Source organism: Lagenorhynchus albirostris, chromosome 5 (genome assembly GCF_949774975.1).
Source record: "Lagenorhynchus albirostris chromosome 5, mLagAlb1.1, whole genome shotgun sequence".
Classification (NCBI taxonomy): domain Eukaryota; kingdom Metazoa; phylum Chordata; class Mammalia; order Artiodactyla; family Delphinidae; genus Lagenorhynchus; species Lagenorhynchus albirostris.
The window spans coordinates 97601472-97622883 of NC_083099.1; the positions used below are offsets into that span (position 1 = coordinate 97601472).

At 38.1% G+C, this 21412-nt stretch overlaps 1 protein-coding gene across 1 annotated transcript in view; it reads right to left on the minus strand.

Annotated features, from left to right (window-relative positions):
- Window positions 1-6098: 6098 nt before the first annotated feature.
- The window catches only part of LOC132521237 (adhesion G-protein coupled receptor G7-like), a 224779-nt gene continuing 209465 nt past the window's right edge, over window positions 6099-21412 (minus strand). The window contains 1 exon segment of the mRNA XM_060150689.1: window positions 6099-6374. Within this exon segment, the coding sequence (XP_060006672.1) occupies window positions 6114-6374 (261 nt within the window). The 3' untranslated portion in view covers window positions 6099-6113.

Here is a 21412-nt window from a genome sequence, read left to right on the forward strand (position 1 = left end):
ATCCCCTGCATCGGCAGGCGGACTCTCAACCACTGCGCCACCAGGGAAGCCCCGGTTATATCAGTTTTATTCATGGTTTTCAAAACCTGGAAATGACCAAATGTCCCTCAACTAGTGAATACATAAACAAAACATGATCTATCCAAACAACTGAATTCTACTCAGCAATGAAAAGCAAACCACTGATACAAACAACATAGATGAATCCCCAAAACACTATGCTGAATGAAAGAAGCCAGACTCGAAAGAGGATATGGTCCCATTCACATGGCAATCTAGAACAGGCAAAACTAATACATGGTGGTAGAAAGCAGACCAGTGGTTGCCTGGAGCTGGGACAGGTGAAGGGTTTAACTGGGACGGGGCACATTACAGGGTGAAGGATATGTTCTTAATCTTGTTTAGGATGCTTTCACAGGTGTACACATTTGTTAAAACTCATCTAATTATACACTTAAAATGGGTGCATTTTGTTGCATATAAATTATATGGCAATGAAGTTAATTTTAAAAGTAAAAAAAAAGAAGGAAACAAAACAAAATTGACTCCAATAACCAAAATTAAGGAAAATCACTCCAATATTTAAAAAAAAAAGTCTTCAGTGACCCACTTATGAGACTGAAGATTCCTATGCTGCATTGAGTCTCTTTGTATATACATAGCATTGTATAACTTTGAGGTAACATTGAGCATTACACATGACTGTTTACACTGAGCGGACTAGCAGGTATGGTTGTGAACATAAGCGTTTCCAAATGTGATTGCTTTTTTGTTCATTCAAAATAGTTTGCTCTCTCATTTGGTAATATAGTCAGGTGGACATTTTCACAAAAACTTATCAATACCAATTTCAAGTAGTGTTGGAAGAATTGTGTTTTTCCCAAGAAGTGTGTGTTTGTTGTTTAATTGTTAAGAGGTATGTGACTTGTGTGATCATATTTCCCTATTTATGTTGGATGTTAGGAAGCTTATGGTCAAATCTGTGGCCCACTCCTAGCAAAAATGCAAGCTCATATGACATGTTCCTTGGGTACTAACAACATACCTCTCTTCTTACTTTCTGCTCCTATGATTATTTTCTCTTCCTCCTGATTTCCTTACTTAGTTTTTCAGCAACTTTTACATTTTTTTCAAATACACATTTTAATAGGTTACCTATATGTAAATGAAGTAATACAGATGATGCATATGTAACATTTGAATCTCTCTGAGGTTTTTGTGTGTGTTAACAAATAATTGCTAATCTTCTCCAAGATTTACTGTTTTATTTATTTATTTTTTGCGGTACGCGGGCCTCTCACTGTTGTGGCCTCTCCCGTTGCGGAGCACAGGCTCCGGACTCGCAGGCTCAGCGGCCATGGCTCACGGGCCCAGCCGCTCCACGGCATGTGGGATCTTCCCGGACCGGGGCACGAACCCGTGTCCCCTGCATCGGCAGGCGGACTCTCAACCACTGCGCCACCAGGGAAGCCCTACTGTTTTATTTTTAAGAAAAGGTGGATGGACACAAAGAGACAGAAAGCACGTTTAAGAGGAAAAAATAACTCTGTCATGGAACCCCACCCAACTGCTGTACGATATAATATAGGGTGAGAGATGGCAAGTGTCTGTCATATGTGATTCCGTTGGCCTCGGTTGGCATATTTATGCCCCTGTTCTTCATTTTAGAAGATTTTACATAATCCCTAAGATATTCCTTAACACAAAACAAAAAATACTCTGCCTGTATGAAGACATTTAAACTCAAGAAATGCTAAATGCTCCATAAATCTTTTGGATATTTTGAATCAAATGCAGAGTGAACATTTCATTATATTAAAAAGAAAGGAAAACAGGGACTTCCCTGGTAGCACAGTGGTTAAGAATCTGCCTGCCAATGCAGGGGACACAGGTTTGATCCCTGGTCCAGGAAGATCCCACATGCCACGGAGCAACAAAGCCTGTGCACCACAACTACTAAGCCTGCTCTCTAGAGCCCACGTGCCGCAACTACTGAGCCCATGTGCCACAACTACTGAAGCCCACACACCTAGAGCCAGTGTTCCGCAACAAAAGAAGCCACCGCAATGAGAAGCCCGCTCACCGCATCTAGAGAAAGCCGGCGCGCAGCAACAAAGACCCGACACAACCAAAATTAAATAAATAAACAAATAAATAAATAGTTTTTAAAAAAGGAAAACAATAAACTGAGGAAAAATATTGTCACTAAATGTAATAGTTAATGGGCTAATAACCATAATAGAAAAGAATTCATACACATTTATGAGGAAAAAAAACAGTTCAATTGATAAATGGACAATGCATATAAATAATTAAAAAAATAAAATACCAAAGTAAACTATACAAAAACCTGCTATGGTAACTCCAAATGTTGGTGACACTATAAATTAATGTAATGTTGTCAAGACAATATAGTAATATATACAAGGAACCTAAACAAATGTTCATACTTTTGACATGCTTAACATCATCCTGAGAATTTATCTGCAGGAAATAATTTAAAAGAAAGGAAAAAAACTATATGTACCAGTTTATTAATCATATGTCACTACAATATTAAAAATTGAAATGATCTAGACATCCAATAACAGAACAACTTAGTAACTTATGATATATTATGCAATCAATTATTATAAGAACTGGGAAATTGTAACTAAAAATCAGAATAAAATTTCATTTACTGTAATTAGTTATTTAAATTCTTATGTATTCAAACAAAGAGTATAAGGGAACATGGAAAAACAGACATTATTGATAGGTCAGGGAATTACGGGTTTTTCTTTTTTGAAAAAGATAATTTATAAATATCTTCTAAAATTGCCATAACACGGCTAGTACAATGTTTTAAAAATGTGACCAGGAAGCCTTTTCCTCTCTTAGTAACTGGCCCCTCCCCCTACAGCCCCATGTTTCCCACCCCACCCCCGGGGATGGAACCAATCCTGGTGGCTCTGTCTTGCACCTCATCTAAGGAGCCAGGTACTGAAGATCCCAGGGTAACATTAAAGAGGTTCCACAGGGCTAGAGAGCTCCAGTGGTTGACAGGCTGGTATGATCCAGTCGGCACTTTTAGCCCAGGTTTCCCAAGCATTGGCAAAGAATGCCAAGCTCTTCTGAATGAGGCAATGACAAACTGATAGCAATGAGCTTGAGAATGATCTCCCTTTGTTGGTAACGTAAAAAAAGAGGCAACATGAACTTCATAATGGAAAGGGTAAGAGAAAAAGCAATCCAGACTCTGACAATTAAGCTCTGAACTGTTAAGACCCAGGAAAGGAAACCCAAAGGTTAGGATGGTTGTTCCCTGAAGAAACGACATGTTCTACCACAACCGAAAAGGATATAGGGGTACTGTTATCACACACAATATATCAGAAACAGGAAACGTTGGCCCCATGTAATATCATGAAAACCAGTTCTGCAGTACTCTGAGTCTTCCTTTCCTGAAATTTTCTTTTTAAGTAAAATCATGCTTCAGCTCCTAGAGTCCCTGTCCTTGCTCCTCAACTTCAAAGGCACCAAAAAATTTCTTGCTTTCCTTACCCACCCCATTCAAACCCTGCTCAGACAAGGATCTAACAGGCTTATTCAGAGGCAGGGAACTGATTGATAAGCCTGCAAGCAGTTGTTGTCCCATGAGGCACTTGTATTTTGTCAGGAGATATAGTGGAAACGCCTCCACGTTTTGCTGCCAGCATCCCATCCTTGGTGTAACTGTCCACTCTCCACTCCAGGATATCCTATCAAACAGGTCATCCCCTATCCCTCCACTTCACAGTGAGTATGTGACTCAGGCTGGATCAATATTCCCTGGACACAGTGCCTGTGGGCACATGACTCATCAAGGTGTACCAGTTCTTTGGTCCTTTCTTCTCGCTGCCCCTGCTTTGCTCTGTATCAGAAGGGACTGAGCCCCACAGGTTCCTGGCTCAACTGGCTTCTGGCTGGCTGCGGCCCATGGGAGACACTGATGGGAAGTTGCAGGGCAGGAGGAAGGGGATGCCAGCGGCCAGTGTCCGACCATGAAAACCCAATATGAGGATGAAGCCAAACACAGAAGGACAAAGAGGCAGGAAACAGGAGAGAAAAAGAGAACTGACATATTCTTTGAACTCATTTCATTTGAACTCTAGACCTAAAGTTAGTGTTATCATATATTTTGTGTCCCAAACAAGGACACTCGAGAGTAAAAGGGGCTGTTGGTAATACTTGAATCAGGACAACAGGCACAAATTGGGACCGGCTCAGGCAAACCAGAACGTGTTCACCCTACCTAAAACCAACTCATCCCTTGCACTTTACAATGAATTGAACCATTAAACTCTCTTTGACTCTTAACCTAATCTGACTTGGATCTCTATCACTAAACTAAAAGATTCCAGACCAGTGCATGAGGTAAAGGCTTAAATCAAGAGAATTATTTCCAAGAGGTAGGATTTCAGGGTTGGCAGGGGAATAGCAATGTCCACCTGACTTAGCTTCCACAGTATGTGTGTGGAGCTTGTACATTTATGGTAGAGCCATTCCAGGAACATTATGTGAAATTTTGGTTGCTATACCCCCCAAAGTGCTGAAAAAAGTACAAAGAAAACTAAAACCATGAAGGGAACACAAATATTTCACCCTCAGGCTAAATGTGTCTCTTTGGTGATTTTTTTTTCACATTTAAAGTGGCCTTTACTTAAGGTTTATTTTAATCTGAATATAAATTCCAGGACATAAAGTAAGTCAACCACATCTTGTAATTGTCCCAAAGTCAAGTCCCTATCTAGGGATGGCACTATAACACCACTAAAAACACTAACCTCTGAGAATTGCTTTACTTCTATATTCTCTTCCTTTTACTTTTTTCCATTATCCTGTAAGGTCTCAATTATACTACAGATGAAATATGCTCTTGGCTCGTCTAGAAATCTAACAGTCATTTACAGCCGTTTCTATATAAAAAAACACATGTTCTTTAGAGCGTGGTAAGAAGAGTATGCCACAGCTCACATGACATTTGTTAGTCCCTTAGTTCAGTGCACTCACAGCAGCTGCCTAGTTTATGACAAAACAGAACACAGCAATTCAAAGACTATCTCCTAAGTCCAGTGGGAGTGCTCCCCAAATCAGTGGAGGTCATTTTTTATTTAGGAAGCCATTAATAATTTAAGTGTTTGAAACTCCATGAGTGGCTTGATCTTTTAAAAGCCATAAGGGGTGATTGTGACTAACTTTTCATTTTTTGAGCCTCACTGTCATTTCATCAATAAAAGGGTAAATATAGCAAGAACCGGAAGGAAATATTCAGAGGCTTTAGCAACGAGCTAATTCTTCTATGTCTCACTTCCCATTTCTCATGGGGTCAATTCCTCTGGTCATAAAATATGCTTTTTTAACAGAAAAAAAATATATACTTTCCAGAGGTTAAATTGGTGCAAAATTCTTAATTGGAAATAAGAGTATAAGCACATACAAATTTAAAATATTCACAGATTAAAAGTATGATACAGGGGCTTCCCTAGTGGCGCAGTCGTTGAGAGTCCGCCTGCCGATGCAGGGGACACGGGTTCGTGCCCCAGTCCAGGAAGATCCCACATGCCGCGCAGCGGCTGGGCCCGTGAGCCATGGATGCTGAGCCTGAGCGTCCGGAGCCTGTGCTCCGCAACGGGAGAGGCCACAACAGTGAGAGGCCCGCATACTGCAAAAAAAAAAAAAAAAGTATGATACATACAAGCTACTCCCTTCAGTGTTCACCAAGAGTCATTTTGTTCTGGAGGGTAAATTTTTCTCCTCATGTCCTTTTTAGTAAACAGTAAAAGAATTTTTTAGGTTCTATATTTTTATCAAACTTTGTCACGTAGACTTTATGATGTATGGAGCAATGATTATCTTGAAAGCTGAGTGGCATTCTTCACTTCATTGGAGTAAGAATCTATTGAATAACAGAAAAACTACCAAATTCACTATCCCTGATGATAATAAACAACAGGTTTTACCTGATTCTTAACCTTAAGCAAAATATACTGAGGGAGACTTTGAGAAGACTGGGTAATAAAGGAAGGAAATAGAAAAAGTGAAACACATGAGTTGAATAAAAAGAGGACCACAAAAGGTAACAGTTTTCCTGTCTAGATGCTTGGGTTTTCTTGGTCACTTTCAGACGATGCCATTTCCTTGGTAAGTATAGATGGCTCCAGCAGCCAAAAGTGTTCATTTAGGGCTAGTAATGACCTGAGCACGTTATACATCCTTACATACAGCCTCAGTGGGGTCACTAATGGCAGCACTTTCACCCTCCCAGCAGTTAACGACAATGATTTCAACACTTCGGAAGCTTTACTCTGGAAGATTTTTGTTCTGACAGTGTGGAGGATAAAAATTTGCAATCCCTGGCAGGCAGAATAAAAGTTTAATATTAGATAAGTCTTGAGATACAGAATAAGGGAAGAAATTGTATTTCACCCTGCCACCCAACCTTCTTCATGTACAGGAACCTGAGTTTACCAGTCAGCAGCTGCTGTGTACTTTTTTGTCTAAGAGGGTTAGGGCAATATTCTTCTCATATCTGAAGTGCTATACGTAAGTAGTAGAGTTAAGAGACCTGAATTCAGGTCCCCATTTGCCACATGTTGGCTGTGCAACTGGGAGGCTTTTTTTCCTCCTGACACCAACCAATTCTGACACCAACTGGGTGTCCTACAATTTAATTCAATTCTGACACTAACTACTCAGTTCGTGTCAGACCCTACAGGTGAAGGGCTCAGTCCCACAAGACTGCCCTCACTAGTGGTGCCAGTAACAAGTATTAGGAGTATTAGGTCCCCAGGCTATCCACACTTCTGTCCAACGTGCCTATTGCCTCCCCACTTCAGGTTTGATAATTTGCTGAAAAGACTCACAGAACTCACTCAGGAAAGAGTTTTACTTACTATTACTTGTTTATTATAAAGGGTACAACTCAGGAACAGCCAAACAGAAGAGATTACAGTGCAAGAGCATGGAGCTTCCATGCCCTCTCTGAGTGTGTTACCCTCCCAGCACTTTAATCTGTTCACCAACATGCAAGCTCTCCAAACCCCTTCTTTTAGGGGTTTTTATAAAGGTTTCATTACATAGTTGTGATTGATTAAATCATTAGCTGTTGGCAAATGACTCAATATCCAACCCCTCTCCCACTCCTGGAGATTGTGGAGTGGGCTAGAAGTTCCAAGCTTCTAATCAAGCCTTGGTCTTTCTGGTGACCGACCAGCCTCCATACTGAAGCAATCTGGGGGCCTCAGCGACTGGTCGTCTTATCAGCATGCAAAAAACACTCATCACTCCGGAGAGTCCAAGGATCAAAGGAACTGTGTGCCAGGAACTGAGGACAAAGACCAAATATTAATTTTTTAGTATACCACAGTAACTTTGCTCTTTTTCTGATGTCGATGATCTTCGATTTCCTAATGGGGCAGATTGACTATGGGTTACCTAATTCTTACAGTTCCAACATTCTATGATTCTACATTTTTGGAGTTTTGGTAAAATAACTAGAAGTTTGGTATATTTAAGGACAAAAAAAATTTTTAAGCACTTCTACTCATTGCTTTTCTGTACGTTACATATGAAGACCAGATGTGCACAAGTAATTAACCCACAAAAGACTGAACACTATTTTCTATACATTTTTTAAATGTATAGAACCACTTATTGCGGTCCTATTAATGCCAGACACTTGCTTTTCCTTCAATATTCATCATTTAATCCTTCTCATTTAGTCCTAACTTCAACCCTATAAAATAAGCTTCATTACCCCATGTTACAGATAAGGAAACTATAGCTCAGACAAATTAAGTAAGTTGCCTAAAATTATCCAACCAGTAATCAGAGTCTGGAATTAAAATGTATGTTTGGCTCCAAAACTCCTCTATCCAATACACTACTCTGTCTCTTGCTTGTAACTGTAATAGAAAGATCATGTAAAGTGTATTACAGCATCTAAAAAACCCTGGTAATTCCTCATTAATATCCTTTGTGGAAAAACAGATTAAATATCTGCTGTTGAGTTGAGAATATTGTGCCAATCTTCATTTCTTGATTTTGACACTGTTATACAAATCTTATTGGGAAAAGCTGGTCAAAGAGTACATGGGAACTCTTTACTATCTTTGCAACTTCTTGTGTAAGACTATTTCAAAATGAAAAAGTTATTTTAAAAAAAATCCACGGATGTCTCCCAGATTGGCATCTATTAGGCTCCAAGCCTTAAAAGGATTATTTCTAGAATCATATCCTATGAATACCGTTACAGACTTCTGGTTCTATGGTTCGATAACTCTGCGAGTTTGACTAATAAAATCAATACATATTGGCAAGGGATAGACTAGTTCTTTGGCCAAAAGCAGGAAGATTAACTTGATTGGGGTATCTACTCCCCTGAAGAAGGCCTTGACGACATAAGGAAGTTTTCAATGGGACATGGGTTTCAGGAGGACAAAAGTGGTTACTGGCCATCCTGATTGTTCAAGGGAGAGAAATTTGTTTTGGAGACATGAAAAATCTGGTCCCTAGAGAAGCATTCTCTTTGTGGAGTACACTACTTCACCTGGATTTTCCAAACTTTAAACTCTAAGGTAAAGATAAGACTGGATAGAATTTCTGGTTGCACAATAATTAGGAAAAAACCTAGACCACGGAGAATCCATAAAGCTACCATCCTGAGGGACTCTGTCTGAATGGACTCCCAATATTTCCATGCTCCCTAAAATCCCAAAGATCAAAAGACAAAGACCTATGGGTCAAACGAATTCTCACTAGCACAAAGATCAAACTATACCTTTTAAGTAGTATCTGTAGCACTTAGTAAATGTTTATTAGAATTATAGATTATTCTAAATCTCGAAGGAGCCTTCCAGGTGAACTAAGCTAGTTGTTCCTATTCTTTAGTATACATACAATCACCTGAAGATTCCTAGCTCTTAGCCCACAGGTTCTGACTGAGTTGGTAAGGGGTGAGGCCCAGGAATCAGCATTTTAACACATTATGTAAATTCTGATGTAGGCAATATTCAAGCTCACTTTGTAAAGCACTGTGTTAATGTTAACAGCCCCCCTTCATTTTATATTTTACATGCCTCACTCAGAAAGGATGTGTGACTTTCCTAAAATCATATGAATAATTAATTGTAGAGCTGGAAGACAGCTTAAATCTCCTGCCTTTTAGTCCAGCACTCCTGCCACATGGCCACCTTCAATTTTGCCACAAAGTATTAACATTTTGTAACAAGCCTCTATTTTGTAATATGCCTCTCCTGTGCATGCAGGAGAGAATATCCTTGCCTAGACCTTCTTTTAGATACTTTTCTAAATTACTGGTCATTCTAGGTGACAAATCCATGACTCCGCTGGCAATCCCAGACTAAGCTTACACTACTTATTGCCCTTCTGGGGAGTTTCCATTGGGTGTTGCAAACAGTAAAGGTCTGCCTTATATCCATTCAAATTTGGTGGCAGGCACACATCTATTGTTTAATGGAGTTATTCTCAAAAAGCACTGGAGAGGGCTGCCTGAGATAGAGGGTGAGATCCTACACACATTAAACCTGGTGGTAGCAATTCAGATAGTCAAGCAGCTCCCCACACTGCACTCTACAGGCTCTCCATCATTGTGGTCAAGCCAAAATGACTTAATGTCCTCCCCAATGATTTCCATTTTGTATCAGACTTCCCTCCTCAATGATACTTGACCAGAGCCAGAAACAACCAACACTGAGACAATCATCAAATGCTATAGTTTTTTCACAAAATATTAGAGAAGTATAGCCCATCCCAGTATCAAACTAGATGTTATCTACTGTGAAAGATACACACAAGTATGTTTCTTACACTAGAGAACTGATCATCTAGTTGAGGAGATGAGACTTGTACCCATAAAAAGTTAATTTTTGAGTACAAGGAAAAAAGGGACAAATGAACTTACAAAACTACAATAATGCTATTGTATTTGATAACAAATTTATTTATTTAATTCATAGTTGAATTAATAAATCTAGAATTAAAACCCATCATTTTAGGGACTTCCCTGGCAGTCCAGTGGTTAAGACTGTGGTTCCAGTGCAGGGGGTGAGGGTTCGATCCCTGGTCTGGGAACAAGATCTCACATTCCACATAGTAAGCCCAATAAGTAAATAAATAAATACCTTCATTTTAAGGGATTAAAGCCTATAAGTGAATAACCTATGTGGATTGTACCAATGTCACTTTCCTGGGTTTTATTTATTTTTGTAGGAAACTGTCTTTCTTTTATTTTTATTTATTTACTTTTTTTGCTGTTATAATTTTTTAATAGATCTATTATAGTTATATAAGGTGTTATCACTGGAAGAGCTGGGTGAAGTCTATATAGGAACTCTCTGTACTTTTTTTTTCTCTTTTTTGCGGTACGCGGGCCCTCTCACTGTTGTGGCCTCTCCCGTTGCGGAGCAACAGGCGCTGGACGCGCAGGCTCAGCGGCCATGGCTCACGGGCCCAGCCGCTCCGCGGCATGTGGGATCTTCCCGGACCGGGGCACGAACCCACGTCCCCTGCATCGGCAGGTGGACTCTCAACCAGTGCGCCACCAGGGAAGCCCCCTGAACTTCTTATGAGTTCAAAATTATTTCAAAAAATATTCTTATGGGTGATATAAGAGTGGGAAGAACCAAAAGAAAAAAATTCTGACCTTTCTCAGCCTTTTATCCACAACATAAAATCTCATTAAGTTTATAGAATTTCAATGAAAAAAAGATTATTGCCAAGAATTAAATGCCAAGCTAATCTAAGGTTCATGTGCCATGTTACCTAAAGAAAAATTATCAGCTAGGAAAGTCCTCATTAATATTTACTATCTTTTAAACAATTACTCCAAAATATGCTATTATTAATGAGAAATTCATTAAAATGAAGAAGTCAAAATAACAACAATCTAATAAAGAAGACTGGCAAAAGGCATTGAAACTATTTAAGTATAAGAAAATGCAGTTAGTACAATTATCAAACAAAATCCAACTATTATAAATATTTCTTGAAAGAAAATGTAGACAGTATAATTTAACAATAATTGTATGATAAATTTTACCAATAAAACCAGGAGACAAGAAGCAGCTAAACTGTGTTCATTTTACTATCTTTAAAAGGGAGGAATCCTATATATAAAATAGATAACTAATAAGGACCTACTGTATAGCACAGGGAACGCTACTCAAAATTCTGTAATAACCTATATGTAAAGAATCTAAAAAAGAATGAATATATGTATATGTATAACTGATTCACTTTGCTGTACACCTGAAACGAACACAATGTTGTAAATCAACTATACTCCAATTTTAAAAAAAAGGGGAGGAATCAATACATACTGTTTTACTTTGGAAGTTGAAAATTGTATCTTATAAATTATATTAATGTTTAATAAACAAAAATAATAATTAATGGGATGAAAATGTTCTAATTGGAGAAGGTTAAATAAAAGAAAATATAATTTATATGGCACAACATATAAAAAAAAGGAAGAAATCATGGATACATGTAAAAAAAGAAAATAAGATAACAGAATAAGATCAAACATACCAGTTTTGATAACCAATATTTAGCTATATAGATAAAAGTTTAACTTTTTAAATAAAATAGAAAAACAATGAGAAAATGATTTTAAAAACACAATCTGGGGACTCCCCTGGTTGCTAAGTGGTTAAGAATCCACCTGCCAATGCAGGGGACACAGGTTCGAGCCCTGGTCCAGGAAGATCCCACGTGCCATGAAGCAACTAAACCCATGCACCACAACTACTGAGCCTGAGCTCTAGAGCCCAGGAGCCACAACTACTGAGCCCATGTGCCATAGCTACTGAAGCTTGTGCACCTAGAGCCCGTGCTCTGCAACAAGAGAAGCCACCACAATGAGAAGCCCACACACCACATGAAGAGTAGCCCCCACTCACCACAACTAGAGAAAGCCCATACGCAGCAACAAAGGCCCAATGCAGAGATAAATAAATAAATAAAATCTATAAAAAAAATATAATCTAAATATATGGGATCTAAAAAAAGGTAAGTCAAAAACAAAGTGACATAGGTTAATGACAAAAAAAACTAACATAGATTAGATAACATCGCATAAAAACAAATTAGAAGTTGCTACATTAATATATGGAAAATTAGATTTCAAGATAAAATAGGACTGAGAGTGACCTGTTACATTGATGAAAGTTATCAAGCACCAGAAATATACAACATCCATGAATTTTTAGAAACATGATAATACAGCATTAATTTGTATAAAGACAAACAGTTAAACAGAAGAAAAACTGGTAGAAAAGTGTAAAAGGGAATTTTACATGCCTTTCTCTGGCTTTGATAAACAAGTTAAAGGTAAATAAGATTTTACAAAAGATAACTTGAAAACTATATCCCCTTGAAAAAGTACAGATGTGACATATAAAAATATTGTCAGAAGATAAACTCAGTAAATATTAAATTGGAAATTTTTTTATACTAATAACAATCCATGTAGAATTTTAGGAATTATCCCTTTGCTTTCAGGGTTAGAGGTCTGGAGCTTAAGAAGCAAGCTCTCACTAAGGAGTGTCTTTTCTTGCCTCATGTAGGTGGTCCAGTGATCACATTTGTTCACACAAATGATCCTGGTGCAGGGTGCGTAGTTTAGAAGAAGGGTACTTTCCACTGTCGTTAGGAATGTAAATTGGTGCAGACACTGTGGAACACGGTATGGTGCTTCCTCAAAAAAATTAAATATACAACTACCATATGATCTAGCAATTCCACTTGTGGGCATACAACCAAAGAAAAGAAAAACATTAATTCAAAAAGATACGTGCACCCCAATGTTCATAACAATATTATTTACAATAGCCAAGATATGGAAGCAACCTAAGTGTCCATCAACAGATGAATGGATGAAAAATCAAAGTATATCTCCCATAACTTTAAAAGAAAAAAAATGAAGATGTGGTATGTATGTACAATGGAATACTACTCAGCCATGAGAAGAATGAAATTTTGCCATTTGCACCAACATGGATAGACTTGGAGGGTATTATGCTTAGTGAAATAAGTCAGACTGAGAAAGACAAACACTGTATGATATCACTTATGTGTGGAATCTAAAAAATAAAACAAACTAGTGCATGTAACAAAAAAGAAACAGACTCACAGATACAGAGAACAAACTAGTGGTTACCAGTGAGGAGAGGGAAGAAGTGAGGGGCAAAATAAAGGTAGGGGATTAAGAGGTACAAGCTACTATGTATAAAATAAATAAGCTACAAGAATATATTTTACAACACAGGGAATATTTTATAAGAACTATAATCTTTAAAAATTGTGAATCACTATATCATATACCTGAAACTTACACAATACCGTAAATCAACTATACCTGAATTTAAAAAAAATAAATTAAAAAAGAAGGGTACTTTCATTATATTGAAGTATAATTCACTCTGCCAACTCAGAAAAAATGGAACTCTATATACAGAGGGAAAAGTCCTTGCAATATTTTTCATCAGAGTAAAAGGCAATGTTCACTATGGGAAGAGGGATAGAATAAGAAGCACAGAGAGAAATTCCTGATTTCAAGGTTAAGTCTTTCAATAATGCCTCCTTGTTTTATCTTAAAATTTTGATATCCCCCATGTATAATACAAAATAATTTAAAAAATCTTGTGAGGTCAAACAGAATTTTTATTTTCATCTACCATTTTGGTTCATCTATATGATTATTTTTGCCATGATGAAAATCAGAAGGTGACCATAATCCTTAGCCTAAATATTGAGCTTCTCTCACAGTAGATACTCCCAAGATGTTAACAGAATGGTTTCCAAAGAAAAAAAAGAATATAAATCTTCAATTCAGATTTTTTTAAACAAAGTATTAATGGAATTTTTTAAAGATTTATTATTAAATATATTCTTGAGATAAGTCTCAAGGAATAAAAGTATCTTCAGTCCTATGTATGACTTATGTCACAAAAACAACTTTATATGGTTCTGCTCCTATCAAATCAACCCTCTTGCATATTAAAACTATAAACTCTGGACAAAATATTTTTTAAAACCTATATGAAGACATTGGAGGGCAAGCAAAAGCAGTCAGAAACTGGAAGAGGAATCTACACTTAGGAAAAAGGGAGTTCCACTGGGTAGGTTTCCATATTTTGTTTTGTGCTTAATATCTTTTAGCCTGAAGTCACACCATAATCAGCCCATGCAGGATGAGTAAACCTGGAGTTGAAACAGGCAGTTTTATTAGGTTGAAAAAACAGAAGACAGGGTTTAGGGCAACCACAGCAGCTGGAAAGTAAGTAACAGTATGGATATGAATATCCAGGAGAAGACAGAGAGGAGGAGCTCCAGAGTCTGTTTATAAACTCTGCCCAAATGGCTGAGTAACCTCTGAATTACAAATGGTTGGGATGGACTCCAAGAAGCACAGGTAAGGCTAAAAACACTAAACAGAGATTTCAGCTGCCCACCCTAGGGAGAGATAGTTTTCAATTTTAGTCCAGCTAAGTTAATCGTATGGCAACTCCACTCTTGGTAGGAATATAGCAGAATGCAGAGTTGCGACGGTGTAGGATCTATAATGCTCTGGAAATAATTGAAATTACAAAACATATGAAAAAACAGAAAAACATGGCCTATACTATAGAAAAAAAGCAATGAATGGGGAATGTCCAAAATGACCCAGATGTTAAATTTAGCAAACAAGAAATTTAAAGTACTATTACAACATGCTTACAGATGTATTCATAGAGTACAAAAGAAAATGTACTCATAATGAGCCAAAAATAAGGAAATGTAAGCAAAATGTACTACAATAAAATATAACAAAACAAAAATTTGTAAACTATAAAGGTACAATATCTGAAATAAAAATCACTGGATAGGCTCAATAGCAAACTGAAGATGCCTAAAGAAAAAAATCAGTGTCCTTGGAGACAGATCACCAGGATGATCCAGTCTGATGAATAGCAAGGAGAAAGAATGAGAAAGAATGAACAGAGCTCAGGAACCTGAAGAACAATATTAAATTAACTAACATGTACTTAGAGTCCCAGAAAGAGAGAAGAGAGAGAATGGGACACAAAAACTATTTGAAAAATAATGGCTGAAAATTTCTCAAATTTGATGAAAGACATAAATTAATAGATTCAAGAAGCTCAGCAATCCCAAGCAGAATAAATGCAAAAAATAAAATAATATCTGGGCACATTATAGTCAAAATGATAAAAGTCAAAAATAAAGGGAAAACCCTGAAAATAACCAGAGGAAAGTAACACATTATATAACAGGAGGAAAAATAATGCAAAACATTGAAGATGTCTCATTAGAAACTGGAGCTAGTTTGTGAAATTACTTCTTCATAGTGCTAAAAGGAAAAAAAAACTCTGTCAAAAGTCATAATTCTATATCCAGTGAAAATGTCTCTCAACAATGAAAGCTAAATAAAGACATTTTTAGGTAAAAGAAAACTGAAAGAATTTTTCACCAGAAGATATATACTAAGAAATTCTAAAGGAAAGTTTTCAGCCTGAAGGGAAACAAAATCACATGGAAATTCAGATCTTCAAGAAGGGATTAAGAACAAGCAAAACCAATAACACTCCATTGTGGGGTTTATAATGTATGCACATGTAGTACATCAGACAACTATAACATAAAGGAAGGAAGAATAACACGTAAGCTTATACTGTTACAAGAGTCTTAAATTTTAGTGGAAGTGGTAAAATATTAACTCTGTTGAGTATGGAAAGTTAAGGATGTATAATGTATCCCTAAATTAACAAAATATATGCTGGGATATTGCTTAATAACCAACATATAAATTAAAATGGAATCCTAGTACTACTAAATTTACCCAAAAGTAGGCAGGAAAAGAGGAACAAAGGAATAAAAAATAGAGTGGCAACAGAAAGCAAATAGTAAAATGTTAGACATAAATTCACGCACATTAATAATTACATTAGCTCAAACAGACTAAACACTCAAAAGACAGAGATTGCCAGAATTGATAAAAGACCCATCTACTTGCTGTCTGTAAGATACATACTTTAAATATAAAGGCACAGATAGGTTGAAAGTGAATGGATGAAAAAATATGTATCATGTAATCAATATGCATAAGAAGGCCATATATCAGATAAAGTAGACTTCATGACAAAGAGCATTATCAGAGTTAAGGAGGGACATTTCCAAATGATAAAGGGTCAGTCCATTCAAAGTCATAATAATCATAGGGCTTACCTGGTGGCGCAGTGGTTGAGAATCTGCCTGCTAATGCAGGGGACACGGGTTCGAGCCCTAGTCTGGGAGGATCCTACATGTCGCGGAGCAACTAGGCCCATGAGCCACAACTACTGAGCCTGCACGTCTGGAGCCTGTGCTCCGCAAAAAAAGAGGCCACGATAGTGAGAGGCCCGCACACTGCGATGAAGAGTGGCCCCCGCTTGCCACAACTAGAGAAAGCCCTTGCACAGAAACGAAGACCCAACACAGACAAAAATAAATTAATTAATTAATAAACTCCTACCCCCAACATCTTAAAAAAAATAATAATCATAAATGTCTATGCATCTAATAGCAGAACCTCAACACATGTGATGCAAAAATTGACAGAATTAAGGAGAGAATAAACAAATTCACAATCACAGTTGGAGATTTTAGCATTCCTTTTTCAGCAGTTGAGAGAACCAAAAATGTTGGTAAGAAAATCTGTACAGTACTAACAATCATCTATTGACATTTTTAGTACACTATACCCGACAACTACAGAATACCATTCTTTTCCAAGTTAAATGTTTTGTTCACCAAGATAGACCAAATGCTTATTAGTCCATAAAATCAGTCTCATTAAATTTAAAAGAATTAAAAGAAAAAAATTCAGACACAACTTACCAAGACTGAATCAAGATGTAATAGAAAATCTAAATGGAGCAATAATGAACAAGGAGATTGAATCAGTAATTTAAAATCTCACAACACATAAAAGCCCAGGACAAGATGGCTTCACAGGTGAGCTATACCAAACATTTAAAGAATGAAGACCAAACCTTCTCAAACTCTCCCAAAAAAAGTGAAGATGAAGGAACACTTGCAAACTCTTTACAGGGCCAGCATCACCCTAATACTGAAGCCAGATAAGGACACTACAAGAAAAGAAAATTACAAGCCATATTCCTGATGACCATAGATGCAAAATCCTCAACAAAATATTAGCAAACTGAATTCAAAAATACATTAAAAGGATCATACACCATGATCAAATGGGACTCAACCCTGGAAGCAAGAATGGTTCAACATATGCAAATCAATAAATGTGATATACCACATGAACAGAATGAAGGACAAAAATCGGGATCATTTCAATAGATGCAGAAAAAGTATTTAACAAAATTCAACATGCTTTCATGAGAAAAACTCTCTACAAATAAGGTATAGAAGGATTGTTCATCAACATAATAAAGGCCACATCTGACAAGCCCACAGCTAACATCACACTCAATGGTGAAAATTAAAAGCCTTTCCTCTAAGACAGGAATAAGACAAGGATGCCCACTCTTGCCACATCCATCCAACATACTACTGGAAGTCCTAGTCAGAACAATAGCCAGGAAAAAGAAATAACAGGCATCCAAGTTGGAAAGGAAAAAAATAATACTGTCTCTGCTGGCAGACGAAATTATCTTAAATATAGAAAACCCAAAAGACTCCACCAGAAAACCAGAACTAATAAATAAATTTAGTAAAGTTGCAGGATAAAAAAATAACATACAGAAATCAGTTGCAGGAGACCTTCAAGATGGCGGAGGAGTAAGACATGGAGATCACCTTCCTCCCCACAAATACATCTACACGTGGAACAACTCCTACAGAACACCTACTGAATCCTGGCAGAAGACCTCAGACTTCCCCCAAAAGCAAGAAACTCTCCACATACCTGGGTAGGGCAAAAGAAAAAAGCAAAAAACGAGACAAAAGAATAGGGATGGGACCTGCACCTCTGGAAGAGAGCTGTGAAGGAGGAAAAGTTTCCACACACTGGGAAGCCCCTTCACGGGCAGAGACAGTGGGTGGGAGTGGGGGAAGCTTCAGAGCCACGGAGGAAAGCACAGCAACAGGGGTGCAGAGGGCAAAGTGGACGGATTCCCGCACAGAAGATTGATGCTGACCAGCACTCACCAGCCTGAGAGGCTTGTCTGATCACACGCTGGGGCGGGTGGGGGCTGGGAGCTGAGGTTCGGGCTTCAGAGGTCAGATCCCAGGGAGAGGACTGGGGTTGGCTGCATGAACACAGCCTGAAGGGGGCTAGTGAGCCACAGCTAGCCGGGAGGGAGTCCGGGAAAAAATCTGAAACTCCCTAAGAGGAGAGAGACCATTGTTTTAGGGGGCGCAAGGACAGGGGATTCAGAGCACCGCTTAAATGAGCTCCAGAGACAGGCGCGAGCCCCAGCTAACAGCACGGACCCCAGAGACGGGCATGAAACCCTAAGGCTCCTGCTGCAGCCACCAAGAAGCCTGTGTGTAAGCACAGGTCACTATCCACACCTGCCCTCCCAGGAGCCTGTGCAGCCCACAATTGCCAGGGTCCCGTGATCCAGGGACAACTTCCCGGGGAGAACACATGGTGCGCCTCAGGCTGTTGCAATGTCATGCCGGCCTCTGCCGCCACAAGCTTGCCCCACATTCCACACCCCTCCCTACCCCCAGCCTGAATGAGCCAGAGCCACCTAATCAGCTGCTACTTTAACCCCATCCTGTCTCAGCGAAGAACAGATACCCTCAGGTGAACTACATGCACAGGCAAGGCCAAATACAAAGCTGAACCCCAGGAGCTGTGCGAACAAAGAAGAGAAAGGGAAATCTCTCCATGCAGTCTCAGGAGCTGCGGATTAAATCTCCACAATCAACCTGATGTACCCTGCATCTCTGGAATACCTGAATAGACATTGAATCACCCCAAAATTGAAGCAGTGGACCTTGGGGGCAACTGTAGACTTGGGATTTGCTGTCTGCATCTAATTTGTTTCTGGTTTTAAGTTTATGTTAGTTAAGTATTTAGAGTTTATTATCATTGGTAGATTTGTTTATTGATTTCGTTGCTTTCTTCCTTTTTTTCCTTTTATATATAGATTTTTTTCCTTTTTCTCTTTTTGTGAATGTGTATGCTTCTTTGTGTGAGTTTGTCTGTATAGTTTTACTTTTACCATTTGTCCTAGCGTTCTATGTGTCCAGGTTTTTTGTTTGTTTCTTTGTTTTTAGTATAGTTTTTAGTGCTTGTTATCATTGGTGGATTTGTTTTATGGTTTGGTTGCTCTCTTCTTTCTTTCTTTTTTTATTACTTTCTGATTTATTTTTAATAATTTTTTATTTTAAAAACTTTTATTATATTTATTTTTCATTTCTTTCCTTCTTTTCTCCCTTTTCTTCTGAGCCATGTGACTGGTAGAGTCTGGGTGCTCTAGCCAGGTGTCAGGCCTGTACCTCTGAGGTGGGAAAGCCAAGTTCAGAACATTGGTCTATAAGAGACCTCCCGGCTCCAGGTAATATCAAATGGTGAAAGCTCTCCCAGACATCTCCATCTCAACGTTAAGACTCAGCTCCACTCAATGACCAGCAAGATACAGTGCTGGAAACCCTATGACAAACAAATAGCAGGACACAAACACAACCCCACCCATTAACAGAGAAGCTGCCTAATATCATAAGAAGGTCACAGACATCCCAAAACACAACACTGGACATGGTCCTGCCCACCAGAAAGACAAGATCCAGCCTCATACGCCAGAACACAGGCACCAGTCCCCTCGACCAGGAAGCCTACACAACCGACTGAACCAAACTTCGCCACTGGGGGCAGACACCAAAAACAACGGGAACTATGAACACACAGCCTGCAAAAAGGAGACCCCATAGTAAGTTAAGCAAAATGAGAAGACAGAGAAACACCTAGCAAATAAAGGAGCAAGGTAAAAATCCACCAGACCAAACAAATGAAGAGGAAATAGGCAGTCTACCTGAAAAAGTATCAGAGTAATGATAGTAAAGATGATCCAAAATCTTCAAAATAGAATGGAGAAAATACAAGAAACGTTTAACAAGGACCTAGAAGAACTAAAGAGCAAACAAACAATGCTGAACAACACAATAAATGAAATTAAAAATTCTCTAGAAGGAATCAATAGCAGATTAACTGAGGCAGAAGAACGGATAAGTGACCTGGAAGATAAAACAGTGGAAATAACTACTGCACAGCAGAATAAAGACAAAAGAATGAAAAGAATAGAGGACAGTCTCAGAGACCTCTGGGACAATATTAAATGCACCAACATTCAGATTACAGGGGTCCTAGAAGAAGAAGAGAAAAAGAGAGGGACTGATAAAATATTTGAAGAGATTATAGTTGAAAAATTCCCTAATGTGGGAAAGAAAATAGTCAATCAAGTCCAGGAAGCACAGATGGTCCCATACGGGATAAATCCAAGGAGAAACACGTCAAGACACATATTAATCAAACTATCAAAAATTAAAGACAAAGTAAAATGTTAAAGGCAGCAAGGGGAAAACAACAAATAACATATAAGGGAATCCCCATATGGTTAACAGCTTATCTTTCAGCAGAAACTCTGCAAGCTAGAAGGGAGTGGCAGGACATATTTAAAGTGATGAAAGGGGAGAACCTACAATCAAGATTACTCTACCCAGCAAGGATCTCATTCAGATAAGATGGAGAAATTAAAACCTTTACAGATGAGCAAAAGCTAAGAGAATTCAGCATCACCAAGCCAGCTTTACAACGAATGCTAAAAGGAACTTCTCTAGTTAGGAAACACAAGAGAAGGAAAAGCCCTACAATAAAAAGCCCAAAACAATTAAGAAAATGGTAAGAGGAACATACATATCAATAATTACCTTAAATGTAAATGGATTAAATGCTCCAACCAAAAGAAAAAGACTGGCTAAATGGATACAAACAGAAGACCGATATATATGCTGTCTACAAGAGACACACTTCAGACCAAGGGACACATACAAAGTGAAAGTGAGGGGATGGAAGAAAGTATTCCATGCAAATGGAAATCAAAAGAAAGCTGGAATAGCAATTCTCATATCAGAAAAAATAGACTTTAAAATAAAGACTATTACAAGAAACAAAGAATGACACTACATAAGGATCAAGGTATGAATCCAAGAAGAAAATATAACACTTGTAAATATTTATGCACCCAACATAGGAGCACCTCAATACATAAGGCAAATGCTAACAGCCATAAAAGGGGATATTGACAGTAACACAATCATAGTAGGGGACTTTAACATAGTAGGGGACTCTAATCTGTCCACTTTCACCAATGGACAGATCATCCAAAATGAAAATAAATAAGGAAACACA